Source organism: Trachurus trachurus (assembly GCF_905171665.1).
Source record: "Trachurus trachurus genome assembly, chromosome: 15".
Taxonomy (NCBI): Eukaryota; Metazoa; Chordata; class Actinopteri; order Carangiformes; family Carangidae; genus Trachurus; species Trachurus trachurus.
In genome coordinates this window covers 20,529,971-20,550,006 of record NC_139906.1, presented here as the reverse complement: position 1 = coordinate 20,550,006, position 20,036 = coordinate 20,529,971, and the positions used below count along the sequence as shown (strand labels likewise).

General features: G+C 47.4%; 1 protein-coding gene across 1 annotated transcript in view; it reads left to right on the top strand.

Moving 5' to 3' along the window:
• Window positions 1-20,036, top strand: part of sorbs1 (sorbin and SH3 domain containing 1) — a 34,978-nt gene that overhangs the window by 8,319 nt on the left and 6,623 nt on the right. The window contains exons 10-22 of the mRNA XM_083988145.1: window positions 5-107; window positions 1,177-1,291; window positions 3,878-3,961; window positions 8,229-8,278; window positions 10,255-10,436; window positions 12,479-14,020; window positions 15,261-15,325; window positions 15,533-15,703; window positions 16,294-16,340; window positions 16,795-16,909; window positions 18,347-18,472; window positions 18,583-18,777; window positions 18,988-19,509. Coding sequence (XP_083844271.1) covers window positions 5-107; window positions 1,177-1,291; window positions 3,878-3,961; window positions 8,229-8,278; window positions 10,255-10,436; window positions 12,479-14,020; window positions 15,261-15,325; window positions 15,533-15,703; window positions 16,294-16,340; window positions 16,795-16,909; window positions 18,347-18,472; window positions 18,583-18,777; window positions 18,988-19,509 — 3,317 coding nt within the window. The remainder of the gene's footprint in view (window positions 1-4; window positions 108-1,176; window positions 1,292-3,877; window positions 3,962-8,228; window positions 8,279-10,254; window positions 10,437-12,478; window positions 14,021-15,260; window positions 15,326-15,532; window positions 15,704-16,293; window positions 16,341-16,794; window positions 16,910-18,346; window positions 18,473-18,582; window positions 18,778-18,987; window positions 19,510-20,036) is intronic.

Sequence of the window (20,036 nt, the reverse complement as noted above, 5' to 3'; positions counted from 1 at the left end):
TCAGTGAGATCGGTCCCACGGTCAAAAAGCGACGCAGAGGTGGATTCAAGAGGTCGCTCCATGCCGGTGCCAACTAGATCCTCTTCCCTCAAACCTTCTGCCAAAAGGTCAGTGACCTTCACCTGCTCCAGCTGTTTACATCCCATCACACTTTCAACAACAGGGTATAGAAACGATACAACCACACGACCAGAAAAAATCCTATTTATGTCTGCTTCTCTGACAGGCAGAGCTCCCATGATATATGAACCCATGGCCCGTGATGGTAGATGAGTGTTTACAATGAGCATGTTCTCTCACTGTGACTTTAACCTTACAGTACTTCCAGGAAGAAAAAAAAGTGTCTTGTGACAGTTTGTTTTCTTCTTTGTTCACACACACACACACACACGCTGCAGATTTATGTAACGAAACATGACCGTGCACAACAGAACAGGAAAGACACTTCCCCTTTCTGGTTGGGCAAATCTGAGCTTCACACACGCACACACATGTCAGCACTGACACAGGATGATCTCCTCTCAGAGAAATGAGTGATAGCGTGATGAAGGAGGACAGGTGATGGAGGATAAACTGCAGATGACATGTGGAGCCCTGACCTTCCTCCTTCCTCAGTTTTATGTAAGGGTGTAATAAACGCTGCTGCTGCTGCTGCTGCTCCTGGATTTCCTTGAGGATTTCACTCATGCAATGTTTTTGTCGGTGTGTTTGTGTGGTGTGAACAGGTGTAAGATCGATCTGTGTTTTGTTTTTTTATTATTTAAGAGTCAGACTTCAGTGATTTTCTGAACAGTAATTTAAGCGTCGGCTGTGAATTAAGAAATTCTCTCGGGGAAATGAGGCGTTCTGTTTTTTGTCACTGGGACCAATCTGGTTTACCTGATTGAATTACTGATTTGACTCAACCATGAATTGGATTTTCAGTCATATCATCATTAGAGGAAGAGAGAGAGGGAGAGAGAGAGAGAGAGAGAGAGAGAGAGAGAGAGAGAGAGAGAGAGAGAGGAGGAGCGGAGGAGAGGGAGAGAGAGAGCAGGGATAATGAGGACAGACGTCATGTTTAAATTAAAAAAAAAACATCTTAGCCTATGCCGGTTGCCATGGAGACTACTTGATAAGGATTGGCTCTCTCCCATCCCACATCACCACCCCTCCCTGACACCCACCTCTCCACAGGAACGAGTGGGAGCCCCCGGATAAAAAGGTAGACACCAGGAAGTACCGCGCCGAGCCCAAGAGCATCTTTGAATACGAGCCGGGGAAATCGTCGGTGCTGAAGCTGGAGCGAACGGTATGCTAGCCGCCTGCCTGTTTGCCTCCCTCTCTCTGTCTCTGTCTCTCTCTTTATGTGTGCATGTTGTGCGAGCTGCCCCCCCCCCCACCCTCAGCACACCATCCGAACCCCCTCCTCCTCCTCCTCCTCCTCTCACCCACCACCTCTGTATCTATGGCAGCTTCCCCCAGCGGCTCAGGAGGCGATGTATGTGTAGCGTGAATCGCCATGTGCACCACATTCCTAAAGGGTGTCCTGTTGCGGCGACAGATGATCCTGGCTGACAGCGAGGGGGGCGGGTGGGGGGGTGGGGGGGGTATCACTTACAAGGAGGATAGCCATTGTCTTCCTGTCTTCAATTTAAGGTTATTGGGCTGAATCAGCTCAGAGTGAGAGGATCCCAGCGAATGCAAAAAAAAAAAAAAACCCTGGATCCTGTGTGTTTTCTGACTTTGGTCTCTAGCCTGAACTCTCTGTGTTGAATCTAAAGCTGCAGCATTTATTCAGTGTCCTTGAGGGCTGTCTTGTCTGGATAAGCTGTGCAACATATAGAAGAGTCCTGGCAGCTGCTGCCTATATGTACAATGTAATTTTTACTAAAGAGAGAGGCTCGTATTCCTCATATGTCCCTATTGCGTAACAGTGGACGTGGGGATGTGCAGTATTGTCATGAAGTAGTTTGCTGATTATGTAATAATTGTTTGTCAAATACTCAATTACATCATACTAATAGATGTCGTTAGCCAAGATCTGACCTGATCCCAGGGCCAACAAACTCACTCATTACTGTTGGCTCCAGTTCATCCTGGGACCGCTGTAAAGTAATGGACTGTGGTGGTTTCAGTAATGTCAGGTCAGTGTCCTTGGTGCTGGAGCCGGTCATTTCTCATCATTAGCTCCATTATTTTATTGATTTTTTTTTTTACTTTAAGTTGCATTGGTCTAAATATGACACCTAAAAGTGGGGTTGCATGTTTTGTTGGTCATTGTCAGAATATGTCTGTTGATTACATAGAATAAGATGAAATCAATAAATATATAGTTCACATTAACTGCACTTCTTTGTAAGAGTCTCTTAGAGGGTAGATTCATATTTTTCAAGCGTAGTTTCCAGCATGTTCCTGTCCATACACGAACAGCTGAGAATAGTTGTAACAGTGCTTTAAGCTGAGGCTAATATTACGGCTTTGCAACCAAATCAGATGTTTATCTGTCAAAAAATCCCTCTCTGTATTTCAAGTACAGTGACCTGTAGCTTTCTTACTGTGCATGTAGGTTTGTGAGTATCATATCAAAGGAATAGTTTCAACATTCAACATTTTCAGCATTTAATATGTTTGTGGGTTTTCTTGTCCAGAGGTCAGTGAGAAGATTGATGCCACCTGCATGAAATATACAGCTAGAGCCAGAAGCCACATAGCTTAGCTTGGCACACAGGCTGGAAACAGCTAGCCTGTTAACAGCATCCACCTGCCAGTGCCTCCAAAGCCTGACAACTGACATGTTTAATTCTGTTTGTTTAAGGAGCTAAGTGCCAGACCACTACTTAGGCGCAGGGACATCCTGGAGTGAGCACGAGGTTTCTGTACACATTATTAAAATGAGGTGATACATGTTAATTAGGGAGCTTTAGAGATGCTTTTAGGCTGATTTCTGTTGTAGGTTGGAGGCTGTTGCTGTTCCACAGAGCCAGGCTGCCTCAGCTGTCCTCTGTCTCCCCTTGTTTCCAGTCTAGGCTTTGGCAATATCCAAGAGTTAATATCTCCATACAGTCCAGCCCACATAAACACAATATACAATATTATGACAGGAGTGGGAGGTCACAATATAATTATACCATTTATCTGGTGTTTTTCAAATCATATATAATTGTATTATATTTTAAACTTAAAGGGATAGTTCAACATTTTGGCAAATTGGCCCATTGCCATAATCCCTATAGTTTTAGAAGTAGGTTACCTTTAATTGTCAGCGCAAGCTATTTTTAGAACGGCGGAGCAGAGCCATGAGCTGCTCAGAGCTACACTACGGAGGCTAATGGGATTTCTTGGTTTCCCTCATCAACCTCATCAAATACACAATCCAACAACTCCAAAACGCTCTCGAGGACAAGTTGTGACCTGCACATTCACCACGCCATGAGATAATAACGTTACGAGACAGCGAAAATGCAGAGACTGCTTGCAGAAAAACTGCCCCAGACGGGAGCACGCATCAGCTGTTTTGCATGAATTTACCTCTAAAACAACTCTGTCTTGTAATGTAAATGTTGAACTATCCCTTTAAGACATACAAGAGTATAAATATGTCACTGAACAGCAGCAATATTATGTAATCATCGTTCCAAGCCTGCTCCAGTGGCATCAATCCACTTCTTAACCTCTGCAAAAAAAATCTAATTAGCTTTTCCCCAAACATCAAACTATTCCTTTAAAACAACTTGAAAATGTGAATCTATCCTTTAATCTGCTAAAAGAAACCAACAGGTGTCTTCAGATATCAGGTGTCTGATGTGGCTCATGAGCACAGGTGTGTATTTTCTGTGCTGTCTGAACTGTCTTCTCTTTGTCTTTCTCCTCCTCTTCCTGTTGCCATGCCCCCTAGACTCAGGATGTAAGTCCAGAAGATGTAGATTTAGAGAATGAGCCTTGGTATAAATTCTTTTCAGAGATGGAGTTTGACAAAGCGGTAAGTGGTCGCTGTCTTCAAAGTGACAGTATATTGTATTTTATTGCATGTGATAACATCCATGTTCAAGTAATTGCCTAAACAACCCGTGTCTGTCTGTAAGGACTACTCTCAGTTCTACTCCCACTTTCACCTGCAAATCTTGCCCCAAATCATTTTTGTTTTTGACCGTGCACATAAAAACAAAACTTATGTGACAGCATGCACAAGAAGAAAATTTATTTCCTCTTGAACTAAATTTACTACCATGTGTCCCAACAATGTGGTTTTATGAAAACAACCTGTTATGAACCTGTTTTTTCATCATTATTGTATATTTTGTTTAACCCTAAACATTTTTCTGAATGTATATCGGCAGCAAAACTATTTCAGAGTTGTTGCTGTTGTTCCTCCTCATCACCACATAGAATTTAAAAGGATTTTATCCCCCAGCAGTCTCTAAAATAGTCGACTGAGATCTATTTTTGCCTTCTTCAAACGTATCTCTCAGTGGTTTATTTGTATCTGTGAGGCTGAGTGAGCACGATCAGCTCAGACAACAAAAACACTCTGACCCCCCGACGTTAGCTGTGGCTCCTGTCCCTCTGCAGTTGGGATGATTAATGTTTAATAAGGCTGATTATTGATCAGGATTTATTGCGCTCCAATTGCAGCACAGGTGTCTGTGATAAAGGACCAATTAAAGGGCTGTTCTGAGTTTATCACACTCATATTTTCTTTACAACAGGATGTTGGGATCTCTTGCCAAACATGGCTGCAGCTCTGCTCTTCTGATGCCGTTAACTCAACACCCAAGAGTAACACTTTGTTTCCTTCATTTCCATATGCGCCCTGCCAGATAGAATTCATATCGTGAGCCGAAGGCCTTCACAGGGTGATTCATCCAGAAGTCACTCTTCACTTGGAGAGGCTGCAGTCCGCGCGAGTCCTGGGCTCCAGGATAATCCCAGGCCCTTGAAATAATAATTGCTGCCCGTCTGCCATCTAGCAGATTTACCAAAATATCCAAAGTGGTGCAGGCATGTTGAAGCAGTATACGGTGTCATGACAAATCCATGCCTCAGGTCTTAGATGGCACCAGACAACTGTGGCATTGGCTGCCCACAAACAGATGTTGCGTCTCCTCGCTCTCTGTCAGTCGGAGCCACACCACCACCACCACACCCTGGATCATATGAGGTGGCACCGCTAGCTACAACATGAGGTCATGTCCGAGCATCAGCCAGACGCAGGGCCAGCCTCCTCCCGTTTCCAGGTTAGTGTATATGCGGAGGAGGTTTAGCCGTGGAGGCGGCCGACTCCTGTCTCATGGCAGCCTGGATGTTTGCCAGATGAGCTGGGCTTGATGACTGGCTCCTGTTTAATGTCAAAGTCACTTCTAAAGCTGCACCTGGTATGTGCAGCATTTGACCTTAAGGCTCAGCCAGACACACTGGCTCATTGGGGTTTGATTGACATATCAGTAGTCACTCTCTCTGTGTTACTGGAGGAGAGATATGACTGGAAGTCCCACAAAAACGACAGTGCTCAGGAGTTAAATGGGGAGCGGGGCCTTTCTGGCTCTGCTCCACTTAGCTCTCGTTCTTATTAATAACCTCTGAAGTGCTGAGAAAACCCACTTTGACTAATGAAGTAATATTATAATAACGGGAAACTTCTTCCATCTTATACCTTTGAACTTCATTTTTTATAACTTCTTGTGGTTTCACACCACTAATTACCCAGTTGTCAACAAAGTGCCTCTATAAAGAGCAGCTTCACTGTAAGGAAGACTGCACTGTTTCTGCACCTCCTCCTGTCAAATCATCATTACTGGTCCACTCGCAGCCTCTTATAGTCACCTAATAGCCACTGAGTAGGAGTGACACCTGTGTATAATCACAGTAATGGTCCTCTTGATTAATATTAACAAGCTCCGGGTTCAACAGGAGCCTGGAGACACCTCCGGCGACAGCCACAGCTATACGGTCAAACTCAGACTCACGGATGCTGCAGCTGAAGCTGGAATTCCACACATAGCTCCGGTCAGGAAGAGCGTTTCGGCCCCCTATAACCGACAGAGTGACTCCATCTGTCGAGCATATGCTGACGAGGGGGCCGCTGCCACAGTGTCTCAGCGCCGAGTTACACAGAGCCTCCCCCTACCACCTGACATATTCTAAAGGAGGCAACTCCGTAAGCCTGCCAGCTCATTGTGCTTTCATATTTAACCTCTGTTATACACTTAACCTTTACCTTTAAGCATTTAGCAGGAGATGAGACGAGGGGCGTGTGGCTATAACAGGCCCCTCACACTGGGGGAGCTGTTTGTTTTCATGAGAACATATCAACACAAATAAGGTGCTGGAAAGAATGGGATTCATGTTACCATGACCTACTCATGATCGCTATTTTGAATATGAAAGCGGGCGCACAGGAGCCGCAGCCCTGAGCAGCCAGGGGCACCTGTTAGGAAACATGCACATGAAATTCTGCAGAAACGTTGTCATCGGTGTTCCACTGACTCACTGAGGCCGTCCGTCATGTCCGTTCACAGCGCCAGACGCTTCACACTTTGAGTGAGCACTTTCATGCTCTGTGTGTCTACATCTGATAACTCGTTTTAGCATCACTCCGCCCCTACCTTCTGTCTGACCCCTTTACTTCCTAAACTGGATTAAAAAGGGAGTCATGCAACTATGACAGTAATGTGACACTAAGTGATATGAGTGCAGGATTAGTTTGAAATTTAACAGTTTTACCCTTTTGTACAAAGGAAAGTTCACATAAACTGACACTAATCAGGCATCTTGTAAATAACCAGATTAAGATTCCATTCCTTTACTCAGATAAGCCGTCCATGCTTTTTTCCTGTTTACTTTCCACTGTGGGCGTGTGAGTGTGTGTACGTGTATTTGTGCGTGTGTGTGTGCGTGCATGTGTGTGTGTGTGTGTGTGTGTAAGCCCAATTACTCAGGGGTGTCAGAGGACACTATCTTCTCCCCCTGATATCAGATTTGAGGGGGCTCACAAGACGTAGCAACACAAGGAAGAGCTGCAGATTATTCAATGACACCCGGTGCGTTCTCCAAGTCAACATGGAACATTTGGCTTTATAAATAGACCCGACTATCAGACCTGCCAGCCTGATGTTCTGTTCTTATAAAGATAGGCATTTATTCTGAAAGGTTATTAATGATAGTTCTGCCCTGGCAACTAAGTGGAAAGGCATGTTGTGGCAAATGAGCTGCGGAGAATGTTCCTTGTCTGGTCATCAGCGTAGGAAGCGGAGGCTTGGCCGCGCCGTGGGGAAGTGGATGTGGCATTAAGAGCGGGGCAGGGCAGGGCAGGGCTGGCTGGGATGAGGGATTGTGCAATCGTATTTGCAAACAACACTTGTGCTCTTATTCATAGTGCCCGTGTCACGTCTGTTATTTTTACCTGCTGTGACGTCCGAGAGGAGGAAAGCAACAGAAACAGTGGGCTAAATTTAGTTGGCCCTAAACCATTCAAAATGCTAGTGGGTGCTGCTGCCACACTGAGTGACCAGCCCTGTGTTTTGAAGATACTATCTGCACCTCAGTAACACCTACCTCTCCTTTTATACTCCTCTACACTTTGATTTATTTGTTCTGCTTCATGTTTTTGTTCTTTGTCATTTATAACATTGTTTTAATTATGTTTCTGAAAAATAATTATGTTTCTGAAAATGCTCTACTGTGTTCTATTTGTCAGGAAGCGTTTGTGTCTCTGTAAGTGTGTGAGATAGATTGTCAAGTGTGAGTGTGTGTGTGAATGTGTGTGTGTGTGTGTGTGTGTGTGTAATTCGGCCTGCTCGCACCACCAGCTGGTTAATTGTCCCTGGTCTGGTCCACTGGTAATGAGAGTGACTCAATACCAGACAAAAGAGACGGCTTCACGGGAACACAGCAGCCCATTGGCTGAGCCTGTGACAGCCCCCTCCCCGCATGGGCGCCCCCCTGACCGATGCACGCCCACTCCCCCCACCCCTCTCCTCCCCCCTCCCCTCCCCTCCTCTCTCCTCACTGCCGCTTGTTTTCTCCAACTTGCATGCAGGCCAAAACACACGCTTACTCCCTCCATGCCAAGACCAGTCCAGAGAGGCTAAGAACCCCGGGTGCTCGAGGCAGAAACCCAGAGCAGCGAGTGAACAGCAGAGAGGAAGAGAAGAGAGAGTCTGGCCATAGCTAATGCTCCTGCCTCTGTTCTAGCTGGAGGAGACCTTCCTGTGGATCTATCAATGACTTCTTTGTTTGGTTTGTTGCAGAGTGCCCCCTCTTTCAGCCCCCTGGAAACAGCCTCTGACCTGCAGCAGTAGTAAGTCCATGCTTCTTGTGCTTTTTTAAATCTCCCTTCCCCTTCCTCCAGCATGTAGATGATTATTTGCCATGTTATGAGGATAAATGTCAAAGTGGAGAGATTTCTCCAGCCTGTCGAGCGTGCTCCCGCCTACAGCAGGGGGACTCCGGCTTCCTGAGGAGATCCTGTTAATAAGGCAAAAAGCTAGCAGAACAGTGTGTCCTCTGTGCGTGTGTTTCGTGGTGTTTTTTTGGTGGGGTTGGGTGGTTGTAGCGTGGAGACAGAGCTGCTATGTGGTGATTTATTTAAAGACAGCAACCTGGATGTCACTGGGATAGAGGGAGCTCGCCCAGCTGCTGCATAACTTAAAAACCGTTATCTACTCCTGAATGGGTGTGTGAGTAGAACGGCGAGCAGCAGCTGGATTATGAAGGATGATGTTAACTCGTGCTAAAACAAATCTCGCCGAGCTCCTCATCACTCTTGTGTTTGTCTTGTGAGACTGACATTGTCTATTTTTGCTTGCGCAATAAAATGTAAGGAATTTAGGACTGAGCCTCTGTGACTGTCTCCCGCTGCAGTCCAGGGAAAATAAACGTTTCTCTTTCCATCTGCTACAACCATTATGTCATGATGGATGATTGTTTAGAGAACGACGTTCCCAATCCAAAGGTTTCAATCAACAGATTTGTTGTTAGTTTTGAAAGGAAGAGGGTTCCTGATGAAGTAGCGATGGAGGTTCACTCACTCAGACTTTTCAAAGGAAAACTCATAAACTGGTCATAAACTGACTTCCTCCAGAGGAACATATGTTTAGGGCAGGATGTTTTTTTTTTTTTTTCTCCCTACGGGGTCCGTTTGAAATCGGAGACATTTGGTTGTCAGGGCAAAATTATAAAATGCAAAACCATATGTGCATGTGTGGTGTCATTAGACGAATGAATGAACCTCTCAGTAGATGTTCCTGTCAAGGGAACACCCACTGTCTGTGCATGGAAGTTATTCTCATCTAGAAAATGGTAGAAAAGGTAAAAAAATATATATATAAAAAAAACAGTGGACATTGTCAAATTATATGGAAGATATTAAGCTTTAGAACAGAAGCTGTGATCCTAATTCAGATGCAGCACTCAGTGAACTCAGAAAGAGCTCCTCATCCTTAACCTGCAATAAGCAGCGTGCCGCCTTCCCTCAGAGACTCGTTTTAAATCTTGCATGGCTCCTGTACTCTACGTTTCCTGTAGAGCATTTATGTGAATTCTTGTACGAAACCTAGTCCCAACATGATTTTAATGACTCTCTGCACTCAGCAGTGCACATGTTGTTTTTTTTTCCCTCACAGCTATGAAAGAGCTTCTTGTTGAGGAAGGGGACTATGGGAGTAATGTAGCCATACATTTGTGCAAAGCTTGTAAAACTCTATCTTGGCAGCAGAGCAGATGTAAAACACATTTAGGAAAATGGATTCCTCTTTTCTCCAACAGCAGGGAGAGGAGTTTGTGTGAGTTTTTATATACAGTATTTGCCCTACACTCAAGTGTGTCAGATTAATGACCATGTTTGTGTGCACAGATAGAGGAGCGGTGTGAGTAACACATGAGCAGGGTGACAGGGAGTAAACCTGAGAGTTGTACAGGTGCATGGCAGGGGTTGATGCACCATGCAGGAATGTTCGGAGAATATTTATAGAGATCGGTTCTGCTGGCCTCTCTGCTATGCCAAGATATGTGTGGAAGCCGGTGCCTTCTCTCAACATCAGCCTTCAAATTCTCCAGTTGCTTTCTCAAGTTTGACTTTTTCTGTCTCCGATTATTTTGTCTCCCACAAGTCTGCGAAGACAGGGATTACCTCAAGATATGCTGAATAAGAACCATATGACAGCTCATTTCCCAATTTGTGTGCCTCTGTTTATCATAAAAAACATGTAACACAACTCTGCTGAGTGAATTTGACTTGCATTTGATTAGCTGTCTGTTCCTCTCGTTGCTGTCTAGCTCCTCGAGCAAGTCTGGACACAGCGAGGAGGTGGAGAAGGACAGAGGATCATCCCCGAGTGAGCCCGCGGCTCCAGAATGCGACCGCCATGTTTACAAGAGTGTCCTAGAGGGCGGCGACATTCCCTTACAAGGTCTACGGGCCCTAAACAAGCGCCATGGCAGCTCTTCCTCCTCTAAAGGTAGGACGGCAGCCACTTCACTTATGTGACCAGTCAAATGGAAGGTGTGTGTCTGAATGTGAATGTGGATCTGAGCAGAACAGTAACAGCGGCCGTTAATGGCCTCTCCTGCTGAGACAGAACCAATGAGTTGCAGACACTGAAGTTGGACGGTCGGACGTGTCAGACAGGGATACATGTGTTTCCGTTTACCTTTCTGTTGGAATCCACACTTTTTTTTTTGCTCCCAGACCTCACAGCATTGGCCAATCACCTCGCAACATTCATCCCCTCAGCAGCTTTTTGATTTATTATTGATGCCATGGATGTTTTCATCAAACGTGTACTGGCCATCTGCTTTGGAAAACTCATGGAGGGAGTGAGGTTGTCTTGCTAAGTCGATGGAAGCTAACCTTGGGGATTTCCCCCCACCCCCCCACCCCCCCACCCTCCTCTCCTACTCTTGCTCCAGTTGTGAGCCGCCAGTCGCTAGGCAGGCTTAGGGCAAGTCTCCAGAGCGTTCCAGCGCCAGGGAGCGGAGGGCCAGAGCGGGGATGGATGAGGAGGGACGATAAACAGAGCTCTTGCTTTTCACAACCCGGGCCAGACATGGGTGAGATAAACAGGAGGGACGCAGAGGGTGGGCAGGCATGAGGAAGTCAGCTGTCAGTGTGAGGTCAGGGGCTGGAATGCCTGCGCACATGGAGAGAAACGCCAGAGGAGGAGATGTAAGGAAGAGAGAGGAAGGGACAGTGTGACCCGATACGTCATCACATTATATCTGGAAAGACACACAGCAGATGTGACTTTAGAGACTCTTCCCACAATAATAGCTACCACATTGACCGAATATGAATATTTTACAATCAGAGCACTCGTCCGCGTCAGAGCCGTCCCGAGACACGGATACAGTACATCAAGGTGGCTTTTGTTTCAGTTGGAACAGTGGAAAAGTGCAGTAAATGGATTTGGCACTCCAGTCAACTGACTAGCACGCTCTTTCATTAGCGTGCTGCCAGAGGCACCACCTTGATCATTAGAGTGGCGTACAGTTCGCCACACACAAGGTAAAGTGTAGACGAGACCAAGGAAATGACCAAGTGCTGGAAACCCAAACACTTTGTCATGAGTTTTCTTGTCTTGTGCTCGTGAAATAAAAATATCTGTATAAATCTCTGTGTCTTTAAAGCACTGGAGCTGCCGTAGGGCTTCTTTAGTGGCTGCGTTGGTTGGTAACTCTTTGCTCGCCGCACGGCCGTGGATAAATTATCTAGTCGACTTCCTCAGCGTGTGTGTTTTTTCTGGCAGATATGACTGTGACAGATGGGTCACTCATGCTACAGAAGCGTTTCTCAGCATGTGAAAGTGTTGTGTCATTTCCCGGCTCCATCTGCAGCCTAATATCACGGGTCTGTTACTACAACTACAGCCCAGGACCTGACAGACAGTATTTACGAGGTTTTTTTTTGACAGATGTATTTTACTGGTCAGGTTGAATCAGGATATGCTGTGTAGCGGAGGGATGTATGTATCAACAGTGGTGCCAGAGGCCGTTTATCAAGGCAGCTGCCTGTGTAATTGCTAAAAGTAGAGGAGGAGACTAGTCTGTGTGTAGCAGGGCAGAAGGGGACGTCCAGCAGGGAGTTTGGCCTTGACTTGACAATAGAAATGAGAAAAAATGAGGTTCGGGGTGAGACGTCCAACATTACATAACATTTCATGACATATTGCTGTTTTAACACTTTAAGTTTCACTTGTTATGTTGCTGTTTACACTGATAACAATATACTAATCTTTCAGATTGTGAATTGTTGTAGTAAAATGTTCCATTTTGTTTTTACAACACCTAACTCTTCACCGCAGTACCATGATGTTAGTATAACAGTCAACTGTTACTTGATGTTTACTGCATCAAGGCTGCTTCTTCCTCTCATCTACTTCTGATAGAACCTGGTCTTTACTGTAGAAAATGTGCCTGACACTGTTTTAGTGTGTATGTGTGTGAACCTGTGACCATTGTAATCTAATATGTTGTTTATTCTGTTGTCCTGCATGCTTGCCAGTGGATTATAAAGGTGGGAATGGCTATATAATTTCACCCTGCTCCTCTGTAAATAGTCGATCGGTTCTTGCCAGTAATGCAATAGGTAACCAGTGTAAGAGTAAGAAGCCTCTTTCCGCTGCCAAAGCCTGCATACCCCAAATCCTGCCTTCTAAGTTCAAGCCCAAGCTGCTGCCACCCAGTGGTGACAGCCAGGAGAGCAGGACTAGAGCTGTCAGGCACCCAAAGGCCCACAGCTGCGAGGACCTGTACACCGGACCGTGCGACGCAGAGGACAGGGAGAGCGGGCCGTACTCAGACTCTAAGTCCAGCTGTGGCAGCGACTGCGCCGACGGCCTCCGGAATGTTTCTCCCGCGATCAGGAGGAGCGCCTCCGAGTTTTCCAGCCTGTACAGGACCATGCACCACATCCAGAGGCCCAGCTCGGCCGGCTGCAGCCCCAACGGCAGCGTCCGGAGCCTGGCCTCCCTGTTTGAGAAGTCAAAGGCCGAGGGGGGCGAGAGGTCAGAGGGGGACGAAGGGGGCAACATTCCACGGGACGCGGTGTCGTCACGGGTCAACGAGTTTGAAATGATCATCCAGCGGTCCGGCTCCGCGCCCAGCCGCTCCTCCTCCCTGCCCACCCTGCACTCCGGCCACGGCCACAGCCCCGACCACGCGCCCGCACTCCTCTACATGGCCACCGCGGTGTCGGTGGAGTCTGTCCTGGTGACCGACGGCTCCCAGAAAGACGACTGCTCCCGGGCAGAGGAGGAGGAGGAGGAGGAGAAGAGCTCCATGGAGGAGGAGGAGGCGTTGTCACCGAGCAGCGTGGCGGCGGTGGCGGCGGAGGAGGAGGAGGAGGAGGCAGCTTCCTCCTCAGAGGACGGACACATCGTTGGGACGGAGTCTCCCTCCAACACCGAGGCGGAGTTGGAGCAGATCTTCTGTCGACGTTCCCCTGAACTGATCCACCAAAACGTGGGCGCGCCCAAGAGTCCCGTGATCCTTGTCACGGCGTCTCCTCCTCAACACAACCACCACCTCCACCAGCACCTCCACCACCACCAGCACCAGCACCTCCTGCACCACCTCAACCACCAGCTCCTTCTCAAGCCCAGCAAATGCAAAGGCTCCTGCCCGGCCTCCTACACGCGCTTCACCACCATCCTCAGGCACGAGAGGCAGCAGGCCACCACCACCCAGCAGGACAGGACGCCGCCGCCGCCGCCGCCCGCCGAGAAGAAGACCACGCTGCCGGGGAACCTCTTCCTCATGGGCCCGGCCCCCTTCAGGCCTCGGAGGAACCTGCAGTCCCACCAGGCCCGGAGAACCCTGTTGGCCACCAAGGTGACGACGACGGCGACGCTGAGCGCCCGGAGGCCCAGCAGCCTGTCCCCCGAGCCCCGGCCTCTGATCCCCCAGCGCCTGTCCTCTCTGGAGGTGCTGGAGAGGCTGGGCAACGGAGACAACGCCGCCGCCGCCGCCGACCGCCTGAGTAACGGACAACAGGGCTTGGACGCCAACGGGAACCTACTGCAGCCGCTGGCAGCTCACCGGAGAGGTGGCTATCTCCATCCCCTTCACCACTTGTCACCCTCCTCTTCTCCTCATCTACCTCGACTCTCCTTTCACCTCGTGTCACTTTTTTTTTTTCTTCCTTCCACAAAAAGCGACGCCGCCACCCTCCATCTCTAGTCTGTGTGCTGTGTCTGTTTTTACAAAGTGACAGGGAAGCCTCCATCTCATTCTGAGTGTGCTGTTTGGTGCTCTTCCATTTCACTGTGAATGAATATGGTCCCTCAAACGCATCAAAACACCTCACTGTAGGAGGTTCAGGTAGTCTTTGGTAATGTATAAAACGTTACTCCTTGTGACATCAGATTTGAGTTGTATGCAAGAGTGCGAGAGCCTGCATAAGCATTACACTGATTTCCGACAGCTCCCTGTGTTTCAGATCAAATTATTTACTTTGAAACCACCACGCCCCTTAAACTACAATCCCAGCATTCATCTGTAATGTTTAAGCAGGATATTATGATACAACGTTGCATACGCGCTCTCAAACTGATGCCTCACCATGTCTGTATTTCTGTTTTTGTTTTATTTTCTCTCTGCTTTGTGGGGACTGTTCACATCTGCCATCTGTCATCCTTTCACCATGAAAGGTTTTGTTTTAAGCCAGACGGGATGTTTCCTGTTCTGATGTCCTTTTACGTAACCAGCCAGAACTCGGGAGCATCAGACACGCAAACCTGAAACATTGATACCGTAGCTGTTTCTCATGGCCCTCGCTGGGACACAGAAGGAAACATTTATGCTGATATAGGAAGAAAACTAAATAATAAGTCAATAAGGTGACACTTGAGTCAAACTAATGGATGCTGGTTGGTTGATCAGTAAAAACCATGACATGATGTTTCTTTTCTTCTGGCCAAGAGACAGTAGATTTCATATTTTTCTGTCCTGCATTGTTTTTCTTTGTTTCATGAACACACATTGAGGTCATTCTGTGTTCATACCTATTTGCATGCAGGATTTACATTTGGCTTTTTTTGATATGTGTGTGTGTGCGTGCGTGTGCGTGCATTTTGTTTTAGTGTTGCAGAGGTTATTGTGTTCATTTAAAGCATGCGTGGTTGTACAGTAGTTATTGTATATTTTTTTTATGATTCTGTTTACTTGAAGGAGGAGAAATATCATCATCCTTTTTTTATTGAATATTTTGGTCTTTATTGTGATCTGACATAAGTTTGACGACGACGTTGCTTCACAGCGTAATCCTCTTTCTGTCTCTGTTCTAGACTCGTCCCCAGCTCACGGGGAGAGCCCGGATGAAGTGTTGCGGAGGCGTCACGGAGACAAAGAGGTGAATTTCCTCAACAATTGAGCCAGACTTTCATTAATTACACCTTCACTGACAATATTTATGTAAAGAGAGCTGTGTTATGAATGAGGAAATCATATATTAATCCTCACTAAGACTGTGTGGCATGAATTAAAAAAAAAAAAAAAAGGGTAGAGGAGAGTCATATCTGGAGCGGACGCACAGCTCAGTTTGGTTTCCTGGTTGCAGAAAATCTTGGAGGAGCAGCGGCGGCTGAAGCGGGAACAGGAAGAGGCCGACACGGCGTCGAGGAGACACACAGGCATTGTCCCGACGCACCACCAGTTCATCACCAACGAGCGTTTCGGAGACCTGCTCAACATCACAGATAACTCAGAGAAGAGGAAATCGGGCGTGGAGGTACAATGCATGGCTGTGTCTTATCCTTCTGTAAGCAGGAAGAGAAGATGACAGATGCTGTGTCAGGCTGTGTGTGACTCAGGCTGAGGGGTGAGGCAGGAGAGAGAGAGAGAGGAAGGGGGGTGACCGGCTTGTCAGCAGGGTTTCTGTAGACACAGATGGCTTTCTCCTCTGGGTTAAAAATGGAGCAGTTGGGTAGACTTCACAGTGCACAACACACACACACACACACACAAACTATAGAAACACACGTAAACCTGCCATAGTTGCCAGCCTGTGTTTACCAAGGTGTGTCTGCTCTGCTGGAGAGCTGGTCTCTCTGTAAACAAGCCACAGCAGCCTCCAGAGGACAAGTAACCCAGTCTGTCACAAGCACATCATTCCTGTCATTGCTTGAATGTTTACGTACAGAGGGGGCACAGAAAGGACAGAAGTCAGTCCACAACAAACACCAGAGGATCTCCTCCTTATATGCATCAATGACAAAGCACAGAGAGAGTGTAATTAGTGAGATTTAGATACACAATGTATTGGAAAACTCAACAAACATAACATAAGAGTGACTCCAGTGTGTTTTTGTATCTCCACAGAGAACTCCAGCCATGGCTCGCTTTGACTTCAGAGCTGAAACTCTAAAGTAAGTGGAAATGTTTAGAGTTTGTATATAAATGTGTTTGGAGAAACACCTCACAGTTTATTGCAATCCAGTAGAAACATTGATGCTGTAACACTGCCTCCAGCGAGCAGGGTAGTGATGAATGAAGTGACTTTAAGTGGCCTTTAAGTGGAGAATCTCATGAGTGGGATGATGAAGACGCAGAGTCTGAAAACCTGACAATGAGAAAATAGAAGATGAATAATGATAAAATATGAAGAGCTTCACTGTGTTTATGTTTATTAAAAACTCCCATTAGCCGCTGGGCTTTCCAGCAGCTACTCTCTCTGGGGTCTTGATCACTGAAATTATAATACAATACACATTTTCAGTTATTCAGACTGTCTGCTGCACAGACTGTCTGTGTGAAGTCACACTTCAATGGTTGATTTCTTTCTTGTCTTTTGAGTTTCTGATCTCTTTGGAACATTTGCAGGGAGTTACCGTTTCAGAAGGGAGACATCGTGTACATCATTCGACAGGTGGATCAGAACTGGTACGAAGGAGAACACCATGGACGAGTCGGTATTTTCCCCCGAAGTTATGTTGAGGTGAGCAGCTTCTCCCTGTCTCTCTGTACTCACAGCCACTCACAGCAATAGCTATAATATATTATATATATATTTTCTTTGACCTGAATTAATTTTTTCAACATATTTCGCACCTTAACTCTTTCGCGACCACACTAATTCCTCAGCACATCCGCTCAGGACCACATGTTTTTGGCTATTTGTTTACCTTTTATCTAACGTCGAACCGAACTCTGTACATCACCTAGAAACAAACGGTCTTCACGTGATTGAAGAGTGACTTTACAACGTGCTCCACGAAAAAACGGCGAGTTTTTCCGCCGTTTCGTTCGTGAGGACGAAGTAGAAGAAGAGAGCTGGGTTTCTCCAAAAACGGAGCTCCCGCTCTAGTTTCAGAGAAAAACGCACTTTTGTGTCAAGTGGCAATCTGCTCATTTTACCGGTACTCTGCAGTGTGGCATGTCTCCCAAATCATTTCTACGGCTAAATAAATATATTTGTAGGTAAATCTGGGGGGTGTGGCAGCTTGGAGAGCAGCGGTGCAGCGGTGTGGGTCTCTGGCTGCAGCGCAGCAGCTCCGGGACACTGCTGTGTGACTGGCCGGCGGTGGGTGCTCTGGGGCGGGGACGGCCGGTCACAGCCCCCGCTGCAGAGCGCCCGCTCTGCTGCACAGCGCCGTGAAAACAGCCGTGATAACGGGCTTTCAGATCCGAGTCTCCAAACCATAAACGTTTGTAACGGCACCGGTAAAAGTCGCCACATTTGTCGTCGGTCGCTTTTGTCAAAAGAGGGTTTGGAAAGTCGCCAGATTCAGCGAGAAAGTCGCAACACTGTAGCCGACAGCCGCACAGCGCTGCACGCTGTCCCCAGAGCAGCATTCAAGGAGAACGATTACTCAAATAAAACCAAGATCACACAGTTTATAAAAAATATTATGTTTTGATTTTAGTTTAAAACAGTTTTACATATCAGAGGACTACCATATTCACACACAGGGTACCTCAGAGTGTCTATTATCGTAATCTGTAAAAAAACGGTTTTGACGAGTTTGCTCGTCAATGGTCGTGAACGTTCGGCAGGCTGTGACGAGTTTACTCGTCAATGGTCGCGAAAGAGTTAAAGGCCCATTGCCATAATTCCTATAGTCTTAGGAGTAGGTTTGTTACCATTATTTGTCGGTGCAAGCTATTTTTAGAACGGCAGAGCAGAGCCGCAAGCTGCTCAGAGCTACGCTACGGAGGCTAATGGGATTTCATGGTTTCCTTCATCAAATTCATCAAATAGCTCTAAGCAGCTTGCGGCTCTGCTCCGCCGTTCTAAAAGCAGCTTGCACCAACAATTAAAGGTAACGAACCTACTCCTAAAACTATAGGGATTATGACAATGGGTCAGTTTGCCAAAATGTTGAACTATCCCTTTAATATGCTTCTTTATTATTGACTCCCTCCTCTTGTGCAGCTCCTTCCCCCCACAGAAAAAGCCCAACCAAAGAAAAGTGCCCCGGTACAGGTCCTGGAGTACGGAGAAGCTCTCGCTCGCTTCAACTTCAACGGGGACACGGTGGTGGAGATGTCCTTCAGGAAGGTGTGCAGTGGGAATTAATGAGGACAAACCTTTTTTCTAAATACTGACATTAATTAGTTGTTTACTCAAAAGGACTTAATTAATATCTATTTTGATGTGACCTTGCGCAGGGAGAGAGGATCACACTAATCCGTAGAGTCGATGAGAACTGGTATGAAGGAAAAATCCCCGGCACCAACCGCCAGGGCATCTTCCCCGTCACCTACGTCGACGTGTACAAACGACCCCGCGTCAAAAACGGGGTGGAGTATCCCGACCCCCCCGTCAGCCAGTCACCACAGCGCAGCACCAACGCCTCTCCACAGGTGAGGACTCCGGGCCGGGGGCCGGTGGGTCAGCGTTGGGGGAGAGCTGACCCAGATTGGTTCCTTCACACTGAATCCAGCACCTTTTTTTTTTATTTAAAAGTTTTTGTCTGTAGAATTTGTTTCATCCTTCATTTTCATTTTCCTTCCTCTCATCCTTTTCTTCCTCCCTCTGTTTTTATCTCCTTCATCCTCTTGCTCTCTGTAAAGCTGTACCGTAACCGCCTGACCACCTCCCCACTGCCCCTCCCTCGCTCCCCCCGCCGCTCCGTGTCCCCCGAGGTCCACGCCATCTCCTCCGAGTGGATCTCCCTGACCGTGGGAGGAGGGAGCCCCCCCGCCGCCCCCACCCCTCCCCTCCCCCCGCTGCCCACCGTGTCCTACCGCTGCGGCGAGTACCTGCCCCCGCCCTACTCCGCCAGCCCCGTGCCTCTCATCAGCGGCAGCCCGTACTGCGTCTCCCCCATGGCCTCTCCGTCCGCCTCCCCTCTACCCCCGCCGTACCCGCCCAGGCCCAGCTCCGCCACGCCCTTCCTCACGTTCACCCCACCTCAGGGCGAGGACTTCCTGCTCTCCCCTCCCTCCCCACATCTGTCCCGCAGCGTGAGCCCCTGCGGCGGGCCGGTGCTGGAGGGCTGGCTGAGGGGGGAGAAGGAGTTGACAGAGGGGGAAGGCACGGAGGGGGAGAGGGGCCGCGCAGCCCCGGGCAGCAGGCGAAATAGCCCTGCAGAGGTATCTTCTGCATGGTGTGTGGTGTTGCATCTCAGGCTCACTCTGGATCTTGGGCTTCTGGCCACAGTTTGATTCCCTAAACAAAAGAGTTTGATGAAGACGTGACTAACGAGCTGAAGTTGATTTTTCCAGCCTGTGGAGTTTGAGTCTACTGGTTTTTAAGGAAAGGCAGAGTTAAGTTAGTCACACTGCTCGAGGCTGCAAGTCTGCATGTTGTTTTTGTGTGCGTTACTAACACGCAAATGATTTACAGTGTGTCTGTTTTTATATAGTTCTGTGTCAGATTTCGTACGTGTGCAGAGACTGTAAGAGGAGACATGCTGCTCACATTTCCTGGATTTATTTGAGAGCTCAAGTGACTTTGTCTTCATAAAGTTCAGCACATGGTTGCATGTTGTTGTTGTTCCCTTCAGGGGTGTCATAACATGGATGACATTGGAGGTTGGAGGTTTATTTAGGACAGTGACATATTTATTAGTCAGTATTTATAGCTTTCACATGTTTGCTTCTGTTTCGAAACTATGGAA